General features: G+C 45.6%; 1 protein-coding gene across 1 annotated transcript in view; it reads right to left on the reverse strand.

The window, feature by feature from the left end:
- LOC144773802 (uncharacterized) overlaps window positions 1–15432 on the reverse strand; it is a 3430469-nt gene that overhangs the window by 2355168 nt on the left and 1059869 nt on the right. The window contains exon 8 of the mRNA XM_078658904.1: window positions 7141–7206. Coding sequence (XP_078515030.1) covers window positions 7141–7206 — 66 coding nt within the window. The remainder of the gene's footprint in view (window positions 1–7140; window positions 7207–15432) is intronic.

The raw sequence follows: 15432 nt of genomic DNA on the forward strand, positions 1-15432 counted from the left end.
TGCAACCATCCCGCGACACAACAGGTATTCCATCTGCGTCCTGCCTTGCCTCTGCTAAACGCCTATCTGAGTGGTCCTCTGCTTTGGGTCTCTGCGATGCATGGAGGGTGTGGAATCCCCGTCGAGAACAATATACTCACACTTCGGCGGACCACCATACCCACTCTCGTATCGACTAGCTCCTGTTACCAGCCCCAGACTGTCAATTCTGCCCTGTGGCATCTCCGATCACTCACCCATCTCCCTCCGTCTCAGGAACTCCACTAATGGCACACCTATGGCATGGTGGATCAATGCCTGGTTTCTGCAGGATGCAGAATTCATTTATTCCCTCAGGCAGGATCTGAGGCAATATTTTTCGCCTAATACAGGTTCAGTCTCTTTGCCGGGAACATTGTGGAGGCCTGCAAGGCCACTATACGGGGGTTGCTAGAGGTTTGGTTCATACAAAGCGCACGGAACAGTTGGAGGCCCAAGCGGCACAGCTGGAGAGAGCCCAGGCTTACACTGACAGCGACGACTCCGACAGCTTACACTGATCCGCAAAGAGATCTGTCAAATTTCGATGGAGTCCGCTAAAATGATATGGCGCTCCTCCGTGGCTCGCATGTACAGTTGGGGCGATAAAAATGTCAAATTACTTCACAATTTAGTGTCATACCTCAAAGCCAACCGCATTATTCCTGAGATCCGTGATGAGACCAGTGTTCACTTTCACCTCTCGAGCTATCGCCCAAACCTTCACGGACTACTATGCTGCCTTTTACGCAGCCCAACCTCCCAGAACCTCTCTGGCTGATTTGCTGTCCCGGACCGGGACTCAGCTGCCCCACCTCTCCCAGACGGTCTCAGAGACTTTGGATCTTCCCTTCACCCCGGAAAAGATACACTGGGCCATTTCACTTTTACACTCAGGCAAGACGCTAGGGCACGACAGCTACCCCCAAGAATACTATGGGACCTACCGTGACATACTGGTCCCATACTTAGTGGAATTGTTTAAACATGTAGTGGACACAGGGTCCTTCCCCCCAGAGCCAGATATGGCCATAGTTGTGGTCCTCCCAAAGACACAGCCACCCACCCTTGCATGTGCAGATTACCGCCCTATCTCCCGCATAAATACTGAGGTAAAAATTGTCGGCACTGCCGTGGCCCAACGAATCCGCCCCCATTTGCAAGATTTGGTTCATGCAGATCAATGCAGCTTTATGCCTGCCCGGGGGACCCGACACTGCATACGCCGCCTTCACCTTGCCCTTCGCCACCACCTCATCCCGTATCTGGCCCTGCTTTTCATTGATTTTGAAAACGCATCTGATACGGTAGATTGGAGCTATCTGGGAGACTTGTTAGAGGTGATGGGTTCATCCCCCGTTTCGACACCTTATCCGGGTCCTATAATCCAGTCCTAAGGAAAGGGTACTCATTAATGGTGTGCTTTCAGAGATGTTTCCCATTCAAAGGGGCACACGCCAGGGCTGCCCGCTCTTGCCGCTCTTATTTTCGTTAGCGATGGAGCCCCTGGCCTCCCTCACCCGACAGGACCCCCACATCCGAGGTTGGGCCTGGGACCCTTGTCAGATCGATAAGATCGCCCTATACGCTGACAACGTCTTCCTTTTCCTGGCGGACCCCGAGAGCTCAGGTCCAAGATGCTTGGACGCCCTCTCTGCCTTTGAACGGGTCTCCAGCCTCTGGCTCAACCAGGCGAAATCCAAACTGGTTCCCCTACACCCGTCCCGGGCTTGCTTCGACTGGCAAACGACCATTCCCCTGCGCAGGCAGTCATTCAAGAACTTGGGGGTGTGGATCTCCCTCCTTCCAGAACTCAAATGGGCCCTGAACATTACGCCCCTGGTTACCAAGGCCAAAGCGCATCTCAATAAATTGTAGTTCCTCCCTCTCAACCCCCTTGGCAGGAGTGCCCTTTTTAAAATGATAGTCCTCCCCGTTTTTTATACAACTTACAAAATATTACCCTTCACCTCCTGGGGAGCTGGTTTCGGGAACTAGACAGTGCCCTCACCCGGTTTTTATGGGGGGGGGGGGGGGGGGGGCGGAAGTCCGCGACTGTCCATGGCACACGGCTGCATACCTCGCTACAATGGGGGCATGGGGTAACCAACCTCTACTACCTGGACACGAGACTCCTCATGATCCACGACTGGTTCGCAGGTGGCTGGTCTGACCCGGCATACCGGGTGGAACTCCGGTCATTGGAATTTCCACAGCTCCAGGCTTACCTGTACGGGGCCCCCATATCACAGGCCCTTCCCCCCGTCACCCGAACGGTGCTTATGGCCTGGCACACAGCCCTACACCACACAAAATGGGATGGGAAACTCACCAGGCAGACGTCTTTGTGGAGTGTTGTTTGGCTAAAGGAGATCTTGTCTCTCCGATGGGACCACATTGTGATCTCGCTGCTAGGAGACGTCTGGGTAGGGGATCACATCAGATCGTTGCAGATTTACAGCAACGCTATTCCCTCCATTCCTCCCAATTTTATAAATATTTACAGCTAAGGCATGTCCTCCAAGTACATATTCCGTCTCCCCCCTCCTTCCCGGAATTCAGCCCCCTTGAGGCCCAAGTGACGATGGGGAACCTGGGCAGAGGGGGGGTGTTGTGGATTTACCGCTCCTTAGTGAACAATGGCCAGCATCCCTAGACTTGTTCCGTGCCCGCTGGGAGGGATGGTTGGGTCCTCAGGAGGATGCGGACTGGAGAGACGCCCATATGGCCCCCAAGACCTTGACGACCGCCTCCAAGTTGCGTCTAGTCCAACTCTATTACCTCCATACGGCTTAACTCACTCCAGCGCACCTATACAGCATCCGTATGCGGCCCTATGCATGCTACACGCGATGCAGTTACGCCCCTGCGGACTTCTACCACATGATTTGGCAGTGCCCTGTCCTTGCACCATTTCGAGCGGGGTGGAACTAGAACTTACAAAGACCCTGGGGTGGGAGGTTCCTCATGACCCACTACACTTGGTCCTGGTTGTGTTTGATGGCCTCGATGGCTCCCGGGTCGATAAGCATTTCCTACGTACGACGGTGGCGAAGCGCGATATAGCAGCACTCTGGTCCCAGGTCAAGCCACCTACTATGCGGGAAAGGAGACGGGGAGTGGATTGGTGTGGAACTCAGGAGGAGCCCCTCTTTTAGGCCCGGGGCTGTCCCGAGTTTTTTTGCAAGATATGGGCAAATGGTTCAATCAATGCCCTAAGGGGCGCATGTGCGTCTTGTACAAGAATATTCATAGGCAAGTGTTTGTATTCATTCCAAAAGTCTTACAAGTCTCTGTCGTCTCTCTCTCAAATGTATTTTATCCAAATAATGTGCTTGTTTTGCTACCAATGTATCTTGTGATTTGTTCCTTAAAAACCAATAAACTTGATTATCAAAAAAAGAACATTGTACTACTGCTCTTTCTTACTTCCTCAGTTCCTGAAGAAGAGTCTTGTGGCAAATTTACATCAACTCAAGTTTACAAACTTTTACTGTAAAGAAACTCAGATTCAACATACAATTCAGGGGCATATTATCAAGGATCGGTGTTACAATTATCACGGTTTTATTGGCAGGAAACTGCCGATAAAATGGCGAGAATGGGCTTGATAATACGCCTTTGTTAGTTCCCATAGAAGCCCATGTTCCGGTGTTAACATGGACTTCTTTGGAAATTAACAAGGGTGTATTATCAAGCTCATTATCGCCGTTTTATCGGCAGTTTCCTGCCGATAAAACAGCGATAATTTTAACACCGGTCCTTGATAATATGCCCCTAGTGCCTAGGTTTCCAGTCGAAGATCTTGGAATTACCTGCAGTTTATCACTTCACCACACCGATTATCACACAGATCCAGAGTTCCCTTGATAACCATAATTGTGAGCAAACGTACCTACATAGTAGGGGCTGGGAGTATGCCATAAGTAATTTAAGGGCTAGAATGCCCTCCTACATTGTGCACACTCACAAACTTACATGATTAAGGGTATTCACTAACTCCTCTCCAACCCCTTACCACCCTGGAAAATGTAAGAAATGTATTCCAGACAAGAGCAAAAGTAAATCTTTTTAATTGGGGTAAATATTGCCCACTGGAAAAAAAAAAGATATAACAGTTTAAACAAGTGAATTTGCACCGGTGCAGCATATGTTTGCATGCACAAATATACACAAGTGTTTTTCCCCAATGTAAATGGAATTCACAAAAACTTGTTAGGGCTAAGCCTGGGAGACAGGAACTGTTGCTGTTTTCCAAGCCTAAGTTTGAAAACTCTTGTGGTTCCCTGAAAGTCATAAATCTTTCCCATGCACAGTCATAGACCAATGAGGGCACTTTTCTGAACTCCAGGGCCCCAATTGTTTAAAACATATTGCACATAAGGAGTCTGATTCACAAAGCTAACAAACTTTTGAGTAATTTACCATTTTGAGTACGTTTATTACTTTTTGATTATTCACAAAATGTAAGTGTTAGGTCACTACTATCCACCCCCCCGAAAAAACAAACCAAAAAATAACAACAGTATTTCCAGTACCGCACATGGCTGACCACTTGTACAGCAATACCCTCCCCCTTGGAAAATAATGGAGTTAGGAAACGTAAATAAAAGCTCACAGGAAAATGTTGTTAAATTAATTGCAATAGTTAAAAATATAACTATAATATTAACAAAATTAATAGAAAGCGCACACAAGTAAATTCTGAAATATGTTAATGTTCTATTTTGAATTTATAAATTATAGTACCAATTTCTATTAAAATATAGCTACATTTGATTCATTCTGTAAATTATTTTTGATAATTGTTAATGCAAAAGAAACAAATCTTTAGGTGGAAATTTATTTTTTGATTAAAATTTCAGAGAAATAATATTAATTTAAAAGAATATTTCAATTGATTAATACTTTATTTCAAAATTAAGCTAATAGTGCAGAAGCATTTTAAAATGTTGTTCTATATTTACAATATACAAAATCAATTTACATTATTAGTTAACATAAAATATTTTTCATACTTATTTTCTAGTTAAATAATTTCAAAAAATGTCCATATACTTTACAGAGCAGACATTTCTGCCCCAAATGTGAATTTTCCCTATGAGAAAGTATAGGGAAAATATTTATTAACACAAAATATTATTAATTTGGGTATTCAAATATTCCATGATCAAATGATAACTGTACACTATTTATATACATATATTAACATTAAATTATGTTTATTTATTTTTGTAAGTATTTTAAATAATTGAATGTAATTTAACATTATTTCCTAATGGGTTTTATTTTAATTGCCTACCTTCCTTATTTTTTAAGGGACTTGCTTCTATGTCCCTATTTCCAATTATTCAATGACTACTATAATTCATTGTATGAGGGTCTTAAGATCAAAGTCATCAGAAGAATACAAATTGTTCTGATTAAAGTGACTTAATCCATCAAAAAGCATGTGTCAGAAACCATGTTAGACCCACAGGGGCCCAATACCACAGAAGGTACAACCTCAGAAGAGAAGGTATCTGATTTAAAAAGTGAGCGGGAGCACCAGAAACCCATTGTGTTTCACCAATGAGCTGCAACTCCTGAAGGCATCGAAAAGCTCTGGGTGAGAAACTAGGGTAGAAGGAGAAATAACCACTGAAACGTTATCAGAAATTACTGATTGCCTCAGTAATTTCTCTCTTCTGAGAGAAACCTTACCGTTTCAGCTGTAGTCTCCGTTTTTTCTGCACCTCAGGAGTTACTGGAATCCCCAAAATTAATTACTCTGAAATTACCCCCTGATATGGGTCAGCCGTTACAGGCCACACAATATGATAGCAACATTGGTTGCTGTTTAAAAATTATTTTGATAGTTCACTATATTACTAAAATGGCTTACTCAAACAACAGATTTTTGTACGTGTTGAAGAGATTATAGTTCTACCAACATATTCAGACACTTACAGTCCTCAAAAGGCCATTCACTGGTGGCAACTGAAGTGACAAGCATTTGCAATGTAATCTGTCTGGCCTTTGGGACATTATATGTATTTAGCTATGCAGCACCTTAGTCTGGGTGCTGAAACATCTACTTTTCTTTAACATGGAGGGAAAATAGGCACCAAACTGTGTGACATGCCAGGTATGGGAACACATGGAGAGAAATTTTGCCTTCCAGCAAAAAATGGTATGGTCCAAAGCTCTCTTTTTAATATAAAATCAGGGCCTTCGGTGGTCATATCACTGAAAATACAAGATTTGTCAAAAATATTGTCTATCAGTTGCTCGTGGAAGACAATTTCTCTGGACTGGAATCTAGAGAATGCTAAAGTGATTCTGGTATTTTATTGAACTCTGCTGGTCGTTTTCTAACAAGAAAGGTAAATGGAGGCAGTTGCCAGAAACGTTTTAAAAAGAAAGTCCCTAAGCAGAAAGCAATTCTTGTATTTTACTGACCTCTGCTGGTCGTTTTCTATTAAGACAGTTAACTAGAGGCAGTTGAACAGAAAAAAGTCCCTAAGTGGAAGTAGACAAGTCCTAGGGCTGATCTCCTGACCTCACAAAGTACATACACATATAAGTATATACTAAAGTAAATACAAGATATACGAATATACTAAAGCATATACAAGAGGTCTCGAATGCTCGACCTAAAAATTTGGTGGTTGACATACCTCAACCATTAGTCCTCTTTTGAGCTGTTCACTTCTGGCTAGCTTCACATCCACAAAGGATGTGTATGACTTCTGCAAACAATCTTGATTTTCAGTACGGTGTGTCTGTGAACTTTTCACTCTGTATGGTCGAAGCTTAAAGCATCTTACGTGTGAGGCACTCTGAATATAACTTATGCAATCTATTAATTAACCCCAATTAATAATATTTCCATCTGACTTCTATCGTTTCTACATTTTTCTTGGTATGCTGTCTTCGCAAAGCACCTCACTCAAGTCTGCTCTAGTTTAAATAGTTATTCCTCAAATATTCTGGACACTCTGCTAACACAAAAGACAATCTAGAGCCCTGTGACCCAAAAAATATGAAACCTTTCAAATCAATAACTACTGTGCATATTAAGAAAATGAAATACAGAGTATACTTGCAATCTCTACGTTATATTTTTTAGACAAAACCTACTTTTTCGATTTGAATGAACTTTTCTTCTTGGCGCTGAGGGCGTTGATAGTTTCCAGGAGGAGAGTCCTTTATATGCAGACAAAGAGAAAAAATATTATGTAGAAACATTTGTATGCTTAAACATTAAGCACCTCCCAGTCATTACATGTTTCAATACTGCCACTATATTGCAGGATCTGGAAAAGTTTAAAAGCCAATCAGTTATAGAGCGGTTTCTTCCGTGTTGTAGTTGTATAAATGGCCCTTTGTTCTTTACAATTGAAGACTTTTTAAGAATATGTTGGAGCAGTAAATATCGCGGGCATGATGTAAATGAAAAGAGCCTAAAAGGCAAGAAGTGTAGTTTTTGAAGAAGCAAATAAAGTTTTCTTATTATTGTCTCTCTCTCTCTCTCTTCCGTCATTCACTCTGGGCAATTCCTAAGAAAGGCATTGAACTGGATGAAGAAAGCATTGTAAGTTTCAGGCTAAAGAATTTATGAGTCAGGCCTACTAGTTTCAGCCCTGAAGCTTTTATACTGGAAGTCATGATTGAGAATTTCAGTTCTTCAAATTTTAGAAAAACATATGCAAAGCATATGGAAGGCAGTGGATTAGTATTACTTTTTGTTTTAGCTTTCAATATTCTTATTTTACAAGTATGCGAGCAGCACATCACCAAAGTTCAAAACATAGTAGAACAAATTCAACAGTGAGTTGCAAGAACTCATTGCAAAAGCAAACCTGACTGACTGACTTTCTCTTGTGTATTAAATAAAACAGAAACCAAAGCCTAAACTCCCTGTTCCCCTCACCCAGAACACACATACCTCGGACAATAGGCATTAGTGTAAGGCCGCTTATAACCAAATCTGATATTGCCAACACACAAACCCCAAGAAAAGGTACTGACTTAAGCAACATTGGATGTAATAATGCTGATCCAATACTGTCTCAGATGCAACATTGCAGCTGTATCCATCTGGTGAGATGTTCACTCAAGGGACACTTAGGCCTTAATTACGATGCCGGTTGGACGAGCATCCGATTGGCATAGTGTCGGAATGGAAACGGACCGGCAGCCAGGACAGAGGCCGCGCTGTGACGGGGGCCCTGCTAGGGGTCCCTAAAGTCCTTTTCTGTCTGCCTTTCTGTGGCAGTTAGACCGCCATAGAAAGGGACATCGTAATCCCTAGGGCAGTACCTGAGAAGGCACCGCCCTTTTTGTAGGGATTACGTCGGAACAGCAGCCCGCCAGAACAGCTGCAGTCGGTCCCTCCACATGCGGCTTCCAACCGTCGCATAATAATGCGGCAGGGTGAATGCAAGGGCAGATGCCAGTTGGATCGCAACTGACAGGCCATCAGTTGCAATCCAACCGAGATCGTAATCAGGCCCTATTTTGATTTAGACCTTCTCTGACAACCAGGTACGTCATATGAACATTGCCCCATTGTGAGAACAGACTAAAGCTTACAATAACATATTGTCAATGAGAGTGGCTCCACTTGTAGAGCTCTATGCTGCCACTATGAATCACTATTCTGCCATCTGCAGAAGATTTGGGATTCAATCTACCCAAGACATAGCCTCAGTCTTGTGATCTCAAAGCCCCAGTAGCACCACCACCCCTGACTTTGTGATCAGGTATCCCAATTAATTTTAATTCTGCCAAACATATTCTTCTAAAAATCGCTCAACCTTAGTCACAGGCACCAAATATGGAGGAGGAAGCAATCAGCAGCCCCACATTTCTAGTGGCTCCCAGTGTCCCCAGGTATATGTTTTGCAGTGTATCTCACTCAGTTTCTCTCCCAAATACTCAGCACAGGTCATTCTCAGCATTTCCAAATCAGTCTTGCACACATTTAATAAAGTGGAATATAATTGTGACACTGCTATCCTACTGTTTACTAATTCTAGTAGTAGTGCCATCACTGCATGTGTCTGTGGCTGGCTGTCCTCACAAATCCAAGTCTGTGTGGGCATCTTTGCTAGAATTTGTCTGTTGGGATATCAAATTCTTGCAAACTCTAGAAAATGTGTTAAGTACAACCATATGGCACCCCTCTCACCGTCGTAATACCTGCTCTTTTCATAACTTTTCATCAGTTATTTTGGCTGCAACTACGAAACTAAGCAGACACTCAAACATGAGGAGCATAAGTTGCTCTTGTGATTGTGCACACAGGGCCAGAAGTACAATGCTTATTAGAGTGCGCAAACGGGTCTTAGACCCATTTGCGCATGCGAAAAAGCATGGGCCCATGTACAAACAGTATTTTGCGGTTCGCAAATAAATTGCGACTCGCAAAATACTGTTTTGCGACTTGCTATTAGAAGGTGGCGTTCCCTTCCTAATAGCAACCGCAAAGCTATATACCAATATTTTGCAACCGCAATTGCGGTCGCAAAACAGTTGCAAATTACCACCTACTTCAAGTAGGTGGTAATGCATTCGCTAATGGGAAGGGGTCCCCAGGGGACCCTTCCCCTGTGCAAATGCATGCAATATTATTTTTTAATGGCAGGCAGTGGTCCCAAGGACCACTGCCTCCCCTTACAGAAGCATTTGCAATGCAATAGGTCACACATTAGGAAAGTTTGAGCTATTGGTATTGCAAATAACACATTTTTTATTTATGTGTTGGTTTTGAAAATAGCAAAATTATTAGCTTTGTCATTTACAATGCCAATACTTTTAACATATGCAAATGTGACACCTATAGCATTTGTAATGCAATATGTGCTGCATTTACGTGACTTAGATGTATTGATATTAAAAATAACAATTTTTGTGAAGATTATGTTCAGTGTATTTTATTGTGACGAAAGTCCAAGAACAGAAGTGAAATATTAACCTCTTTTTGTGACATTTGTAATAAAGCTTGAAACATTGAGAGAACATATTTGAACCAGTTGGTGTTGAATGGTTGCACAGATTGATGCTGTGGTGGCGCTGAGTGATGTTGTGGTTGCGACGAGTGATGCTGTGGCGTTCAGTGATGCTGTGGTAGCGAATAGTTGTGGTGCCCCTGAGTGATGCTGTGGTGGTGCTGAGTGATGCTGTGGTGATGCGATAGATAGATAGAGTGTAATTATGTGGCCTGTAACTATGTGGCACTGAGTGGTATTATGAGTGTATGTTGCATTGAGTGCAGTGTTAATATGTGGCGTGTAATTATGTTATTAGAGAGGAAGAGCAGCAGTAGGAGCTGTAATGAGGGCACTGGAGAGGAAGAGCAGCAGTAGGAGCTGTAGTGAGGGCACTGGCGAGGAAGAGCAGCAGTAGGAACTGTAGTGAGGGCACTGGAGAGGAAGAGCAATAGTAGGTGTTTCTAGTGGAGCTAGTACAGAGGAAGAGGAGAACAGGACTTTGTACTAAGAGTACATTGTTTTGGGAGGGTATCAAGGAGGACGAGTTTCCAGCAAGGCCGGACTGTTGTTTTACCGGAGGCTGGCATGGTGTTGTTTGTTTATGAAGCTAGTGGGGGGGACGAGTTTATTACTGGGGGACGGGCTGGCCACATTTCCTGCTTGTTTTTTTTTCTCTGTGCAGTGTTGTGTGGCATATTAGTATCCCTAGGATAGACCGCCCTAGCCATTCACCAACACGGCATGGCCATGTGGCCTACAAGCCGTTGTTCATGCCTCGAAGACATTGTACAGCTGAATCGATTAAAACGCACTGGTGCAGCCTAGCAATGCGTTTACACAGACACACTTGCACACATTTTCAAACACACACACCTACAGAAACATACAGACACACAACACACGCACACATAAAGACACATAACGCACATACAGATACACAACGCATAAATACAGACACAGTACACATTCAGACACACAGGGACATACAGCACACAGACACACATGTGTGCAAGTGAATCAGGACCCGAGAGCCGTGCACGCCCGGCAATGCCCGTGTGTGCGTTGGCTTGCGCTGGCTCCACTGCATAGCGCTACAAAACAGCGTGAACAGGCGGAAATTACAGAAAACCGCTTCTAAAAATACACGCACCTGAGTCAATAACAAGAAGGGCAGCATGCCGGGAATCGACATGAGTCCGGCTGATGGTGGGGACAGTAGGGGGCAGCTTGTAGGCACACAGGGTGAGTGCCTGGTAGTGCGGTAGCACTCCGCCTTTCATCATTCCGAGGCCAGTTACAGGACTTACTATGAAGCCTTGCAAATAACAGCGGGCCGACTGTAGCACCTAACAGACCAACCACTGTGTGGGAAGCGCGGTCTAGGGCGCTAAATAGAGGCACAAGTCTGGCTGATGGTAGGGACAGTGAGAGGCGGCTTGTAGGCACACACGCCCGCGGCGGGAGCATAGATGTGTCTGGTAGTGCGGCAGCACTTCGCCTTTTATCATTCCGAGGCCAGTTACAGGAGTTACTATGATGCCTTGCAAATAACAGCGGGCCGGGCCGACGGTAGCGCTAAACAGACCTACCACGGGGCGGGAAGCGATATCTAGGGAGCTAAATAGAGACATGAAACCGGCTGATGGTAGGGACAGTGGAGGGCGGCTTGTAGGCTTGTCTCGGTCTCCTCTGTAGGTGTGTGAGACCGCGGGCTCTTTTAAGCAAAACACATGTGCATCAGAGTGGCCATGGTGGATTGGAGGGAGGAGGTCGAACAGAGCTGCAAATGCTGTGGGAGGAGGAGAGGGGAAGCGTTGCCGCCTGATAGTGCACAAATCCGCCTGAACATCGCAAACAATCGCAACTCCTGTCGTGACCTTCCCCCGAAGCATTTGTCAGCGTAAGCAGGTAGCAGATGGCTAGGGAAGTGGGCAAGAGGAAGAGGACCGGGCAGATGGCGACAGATGTAGCTAAAGGAAAATAAAATTAAAAAATGGGAAATAATGCAAGCAGAATATTCAAAGGGCATAGAAAAAACGCAACCACAGAGTCTGCGGGAAAGCGAGAAAGAAAAGGGTGCTCGGGCGAGGGAGACAGCGAACAAAAAAGGGGCACCAAGGACGGGGTTTCCGGAAATGGAGAAAGCGCAAGGCAAATGCCTATGGACTGCAGCGGTGATGGAAGAACGGGGCATGGGGGCGGGTGGTCTTCCTTTAAAGGCTGATGGGAGGGGCGGGGAGAGGCTTCCTTTGAAGTTTGATGCCGAGGCTCAGACAAATGGTGTGGGATGTGGCTGGCAATGGTGTGGGTGTGCGATGTGAGACGTGCACACGCCTGCCTCACATGAACTGTATGCGATCCGCAGCTAGGTAGACTTTTCGGACCTCTTACTAGAATCTCACCTATTATCCCTACGGGATATAATAGGTGAGACCTAAAAATGAAATGAAAACATTTCATTTTTTTTATTCAAATGCATCCCGTTTTCCTTTAAGGAAAATGAGCAGCACTTAAAAACAAAAGCTGCTTTATTACAAAGCAGTCCCAGACATGGTGGTCTGCTGAGCCCAGCAGACCACTATCCCTGAAAGGGCCTGTCAATCCCAATGGGCTCGCAAATTACGGCAGGCTCATTAATATTCATGAGCCTCGCAATTTGCGACCCCATTGGGAATCACAAACAGTGTTAAACACACTATTGCACATGCCAAATAGCACCTCGCAAATTGTAAGTCGCAAATGTGACGCAATTTGCGAGGCAGTATTTGGCAGGTCGTACATCTTGCCCACAATGCCTAATTTCAGCAATACCAAACCATATTCATTATCCTGTAAGTATGATCAAATTTCTGCTGTTCTACAAATAATTGTGTTAGGATTGCTATTCCGCAGTGCAACTAAATAATATAAACAAAATTCAGGTGTTTTTAGACTGCCTTTGACACTGCAATTCAGGTTTGTGAAGATTTGTGTCTATGTCTGCCCCAGTTGAAATCTGTGATCATGATATTAATGCACAAGTTACTTACCATCGGTAACAATATATCTGAAAGGAACATTAGTTAGTGTTAGATTCCTTACCTTAGAAAATCCCCAGGAGTCAGACTGGATCCGAAAAGTTTTCGTCAGCAGTACCCCTGCGCGATGGTAGGCGTCGTCTGCGGCTCCGCATCCATCGTCGGCGTCGTGATCGCCGGGATGACGTCGCTGGTGTACTTAGACGCCGCCACTCGTGCGCTGACATCAGTTCTGTACATAGCTTTCCGCGCCACGAATGCAGAGCCATGCAAGAAACCGACACTGGTGCAATGAAACTAGGGCCCTGAAAGGGATGTCCTTAACCCTAGATATCGGTTCGCAGAACGGGGAGGATGGGTGGGGCGGTAAGGAATCTAACTCTAACTAATCTTTTTTGCAGATATATCGTTACCGAAGTAACTTTTGCATCTGAAAGAAACACGTTAGTGTTAGATTCCTTATCTTAGAATAGATACCCCAGCAATACCAACCCCGTTGGTGGGGCTGCGAACCAAAATCACACCAGAAAGTCCTGGAGCACTGAACAGCCAAAGAAGCCGGCTCTCCGGACTTGGCTGTCCAGGCAGTAATGCTTGGCGAACGTGTGCAGCGAGGCCCACGTAGCTGTCTGACAATTGTCATGCAGTAGTAGCCGCCGTGGCCCGAGTGGAATGTTTGCGCAGCCCCTCAGGAGGATCCTTTTTAGCCAAGGAATAACAGATCTTGAAGCACAAAACGACCCACCAAGAGATGGTCCTTTTGTGCACTGCCCATCCCTTCTTAGAACCCACGTAGCCAACAAAAAGTTGGTCATCCACCCGGAACTGTTGTGTGCAGTTTAGGTAAAAGGAAAGTGCACATTTTGGGTCCAGACGGTGGAGCCTCACTTCCTCTTTCGAAGGTTGCGGAGGCGGAAAGAAGGTGGGAAAGGTAATGGTCTGGCCGATGTGAAAGGCAGTAACCACTTTGGGTAGAAAAGAAGGACGAGTCCTCAGAACAACCTTGTCCGAATGGACAGAGAGGAAAGGAGGCTTAGAAGAAAGAGCCTGGAGCTCACTCACTCTTCTGGCAGAGGTGATGGCAACCAGGAAAAGCAGCCTTGAGAGTCAGAAGACGAAGAGGACAGTTATGAAGTGGCTCAAAGGGAGCACACATCAGATAGAGGTTAGCACCAGATTCAAGTCCCACTGAGGCATTACAGAGGGAACAGGAGGAAACATGTGAGTAATGCCTTTCAAGAATCTATTTACAACAGGGGAGTTGAAAAGAGGAGGCTGATCAGGAAGCCTCAAGAAGGCTGAAACAGCGGAAAGATATCCTTTGATGGTGCCCAGAGCAGAGCTCTGCTGGGCCAGGGAAAGAAGAAAGAGGAGAACCTCAAAAAAACGGGCGGAAAGGGGATCCGCAGCCTTTGCTGTGCACCATGCCACAAATGTGTTCCACCTGCAGGCGTATACCGTCTTCGTGGAGGGAACCCTGGCTGCCAGAATGACATCACAGACTTCAGGAGGCAAGTCAAATGGCATCAACTGTTGCCGCTCAATCTCCACGCATGTAGGTGTAGGCTGGACAGGTTTGGGTGGCGGACCGTTCCCTGTTGCTGCAACAGAAGATCCTCCTGAAGAGGCAGTCGAATCGGGAGATCGATTCACAGACAGAGTAGCTCGGGATACCAGTATCTTCATGCCCAATCCGGATCCACAAGGATGACTTGGGCCAGGTCACGCCTGATCTTTTTCGGCACTCTGGGCAGAAGTGGTAAAGGCGGAAAGGCGTATAACAGACCGCAACTCCACTTGCGACAAAAAGTGTCTCCGAGCGAGTGCCGCCTTGGAAATTCCAACGTGCAGAACTGATGACATTGTACGTTCTCTTCGGTGGCGAACAGATCTAACCAAAACTCTCCTCACTGCTAAAAAAGAGCTTGTGCCACGTCTGAGTTCAGATGCCACTTGTGAGTTCATCTGCCCTGGCGTTAAGAGAACCTGCCAGGTGTTGAACCACCAGGGTGATGCCCTGTTGTTCCAGCAATGTCCAGAGGCACAGAGCCTCCTGACAAAGGGTCCACGACCCCACCCCACCCTGTTTGTTGCAATACCACATGGCGGTGGTGTTGTCCATGAACACCTGCACTACACTTCCCCGGACAGAGGGAAGGAATGCCTTCAGTGCAAGTCGGATCGCCCGCAGCACCAGAAGGTTGATATGGAACTGGGACTCCGCCGGAGACCAGAGGCCTCTGATCTCAGCCTCTCCCATGTGCCCCCCCATCCCAGGAGCGACGTATCTGTCACCACAGTGTGCTCAGGTTGCGGTAGGGAGAGGGATCTGCCACTGACCCAATCGCGGTCCGTGAGCCACCACTGCAACTGTCTTACAGTGCCCTCCAAGATCAGGATGTGGTCGGACAGGTTGCCTT

This window comes from Lissotriton helveticus, chromosome 8, assembly GCF_964261635.1.
Source record: "Lissotriton helveticus chromosome 8, aLisHel1.1, whole genome shotgun sequence".
NCBI lineage: Eukaryota > Metazoa > Chordata > Amphibia > Caudata > Salamandridae > Lissotriton > Lissotriton helveticus.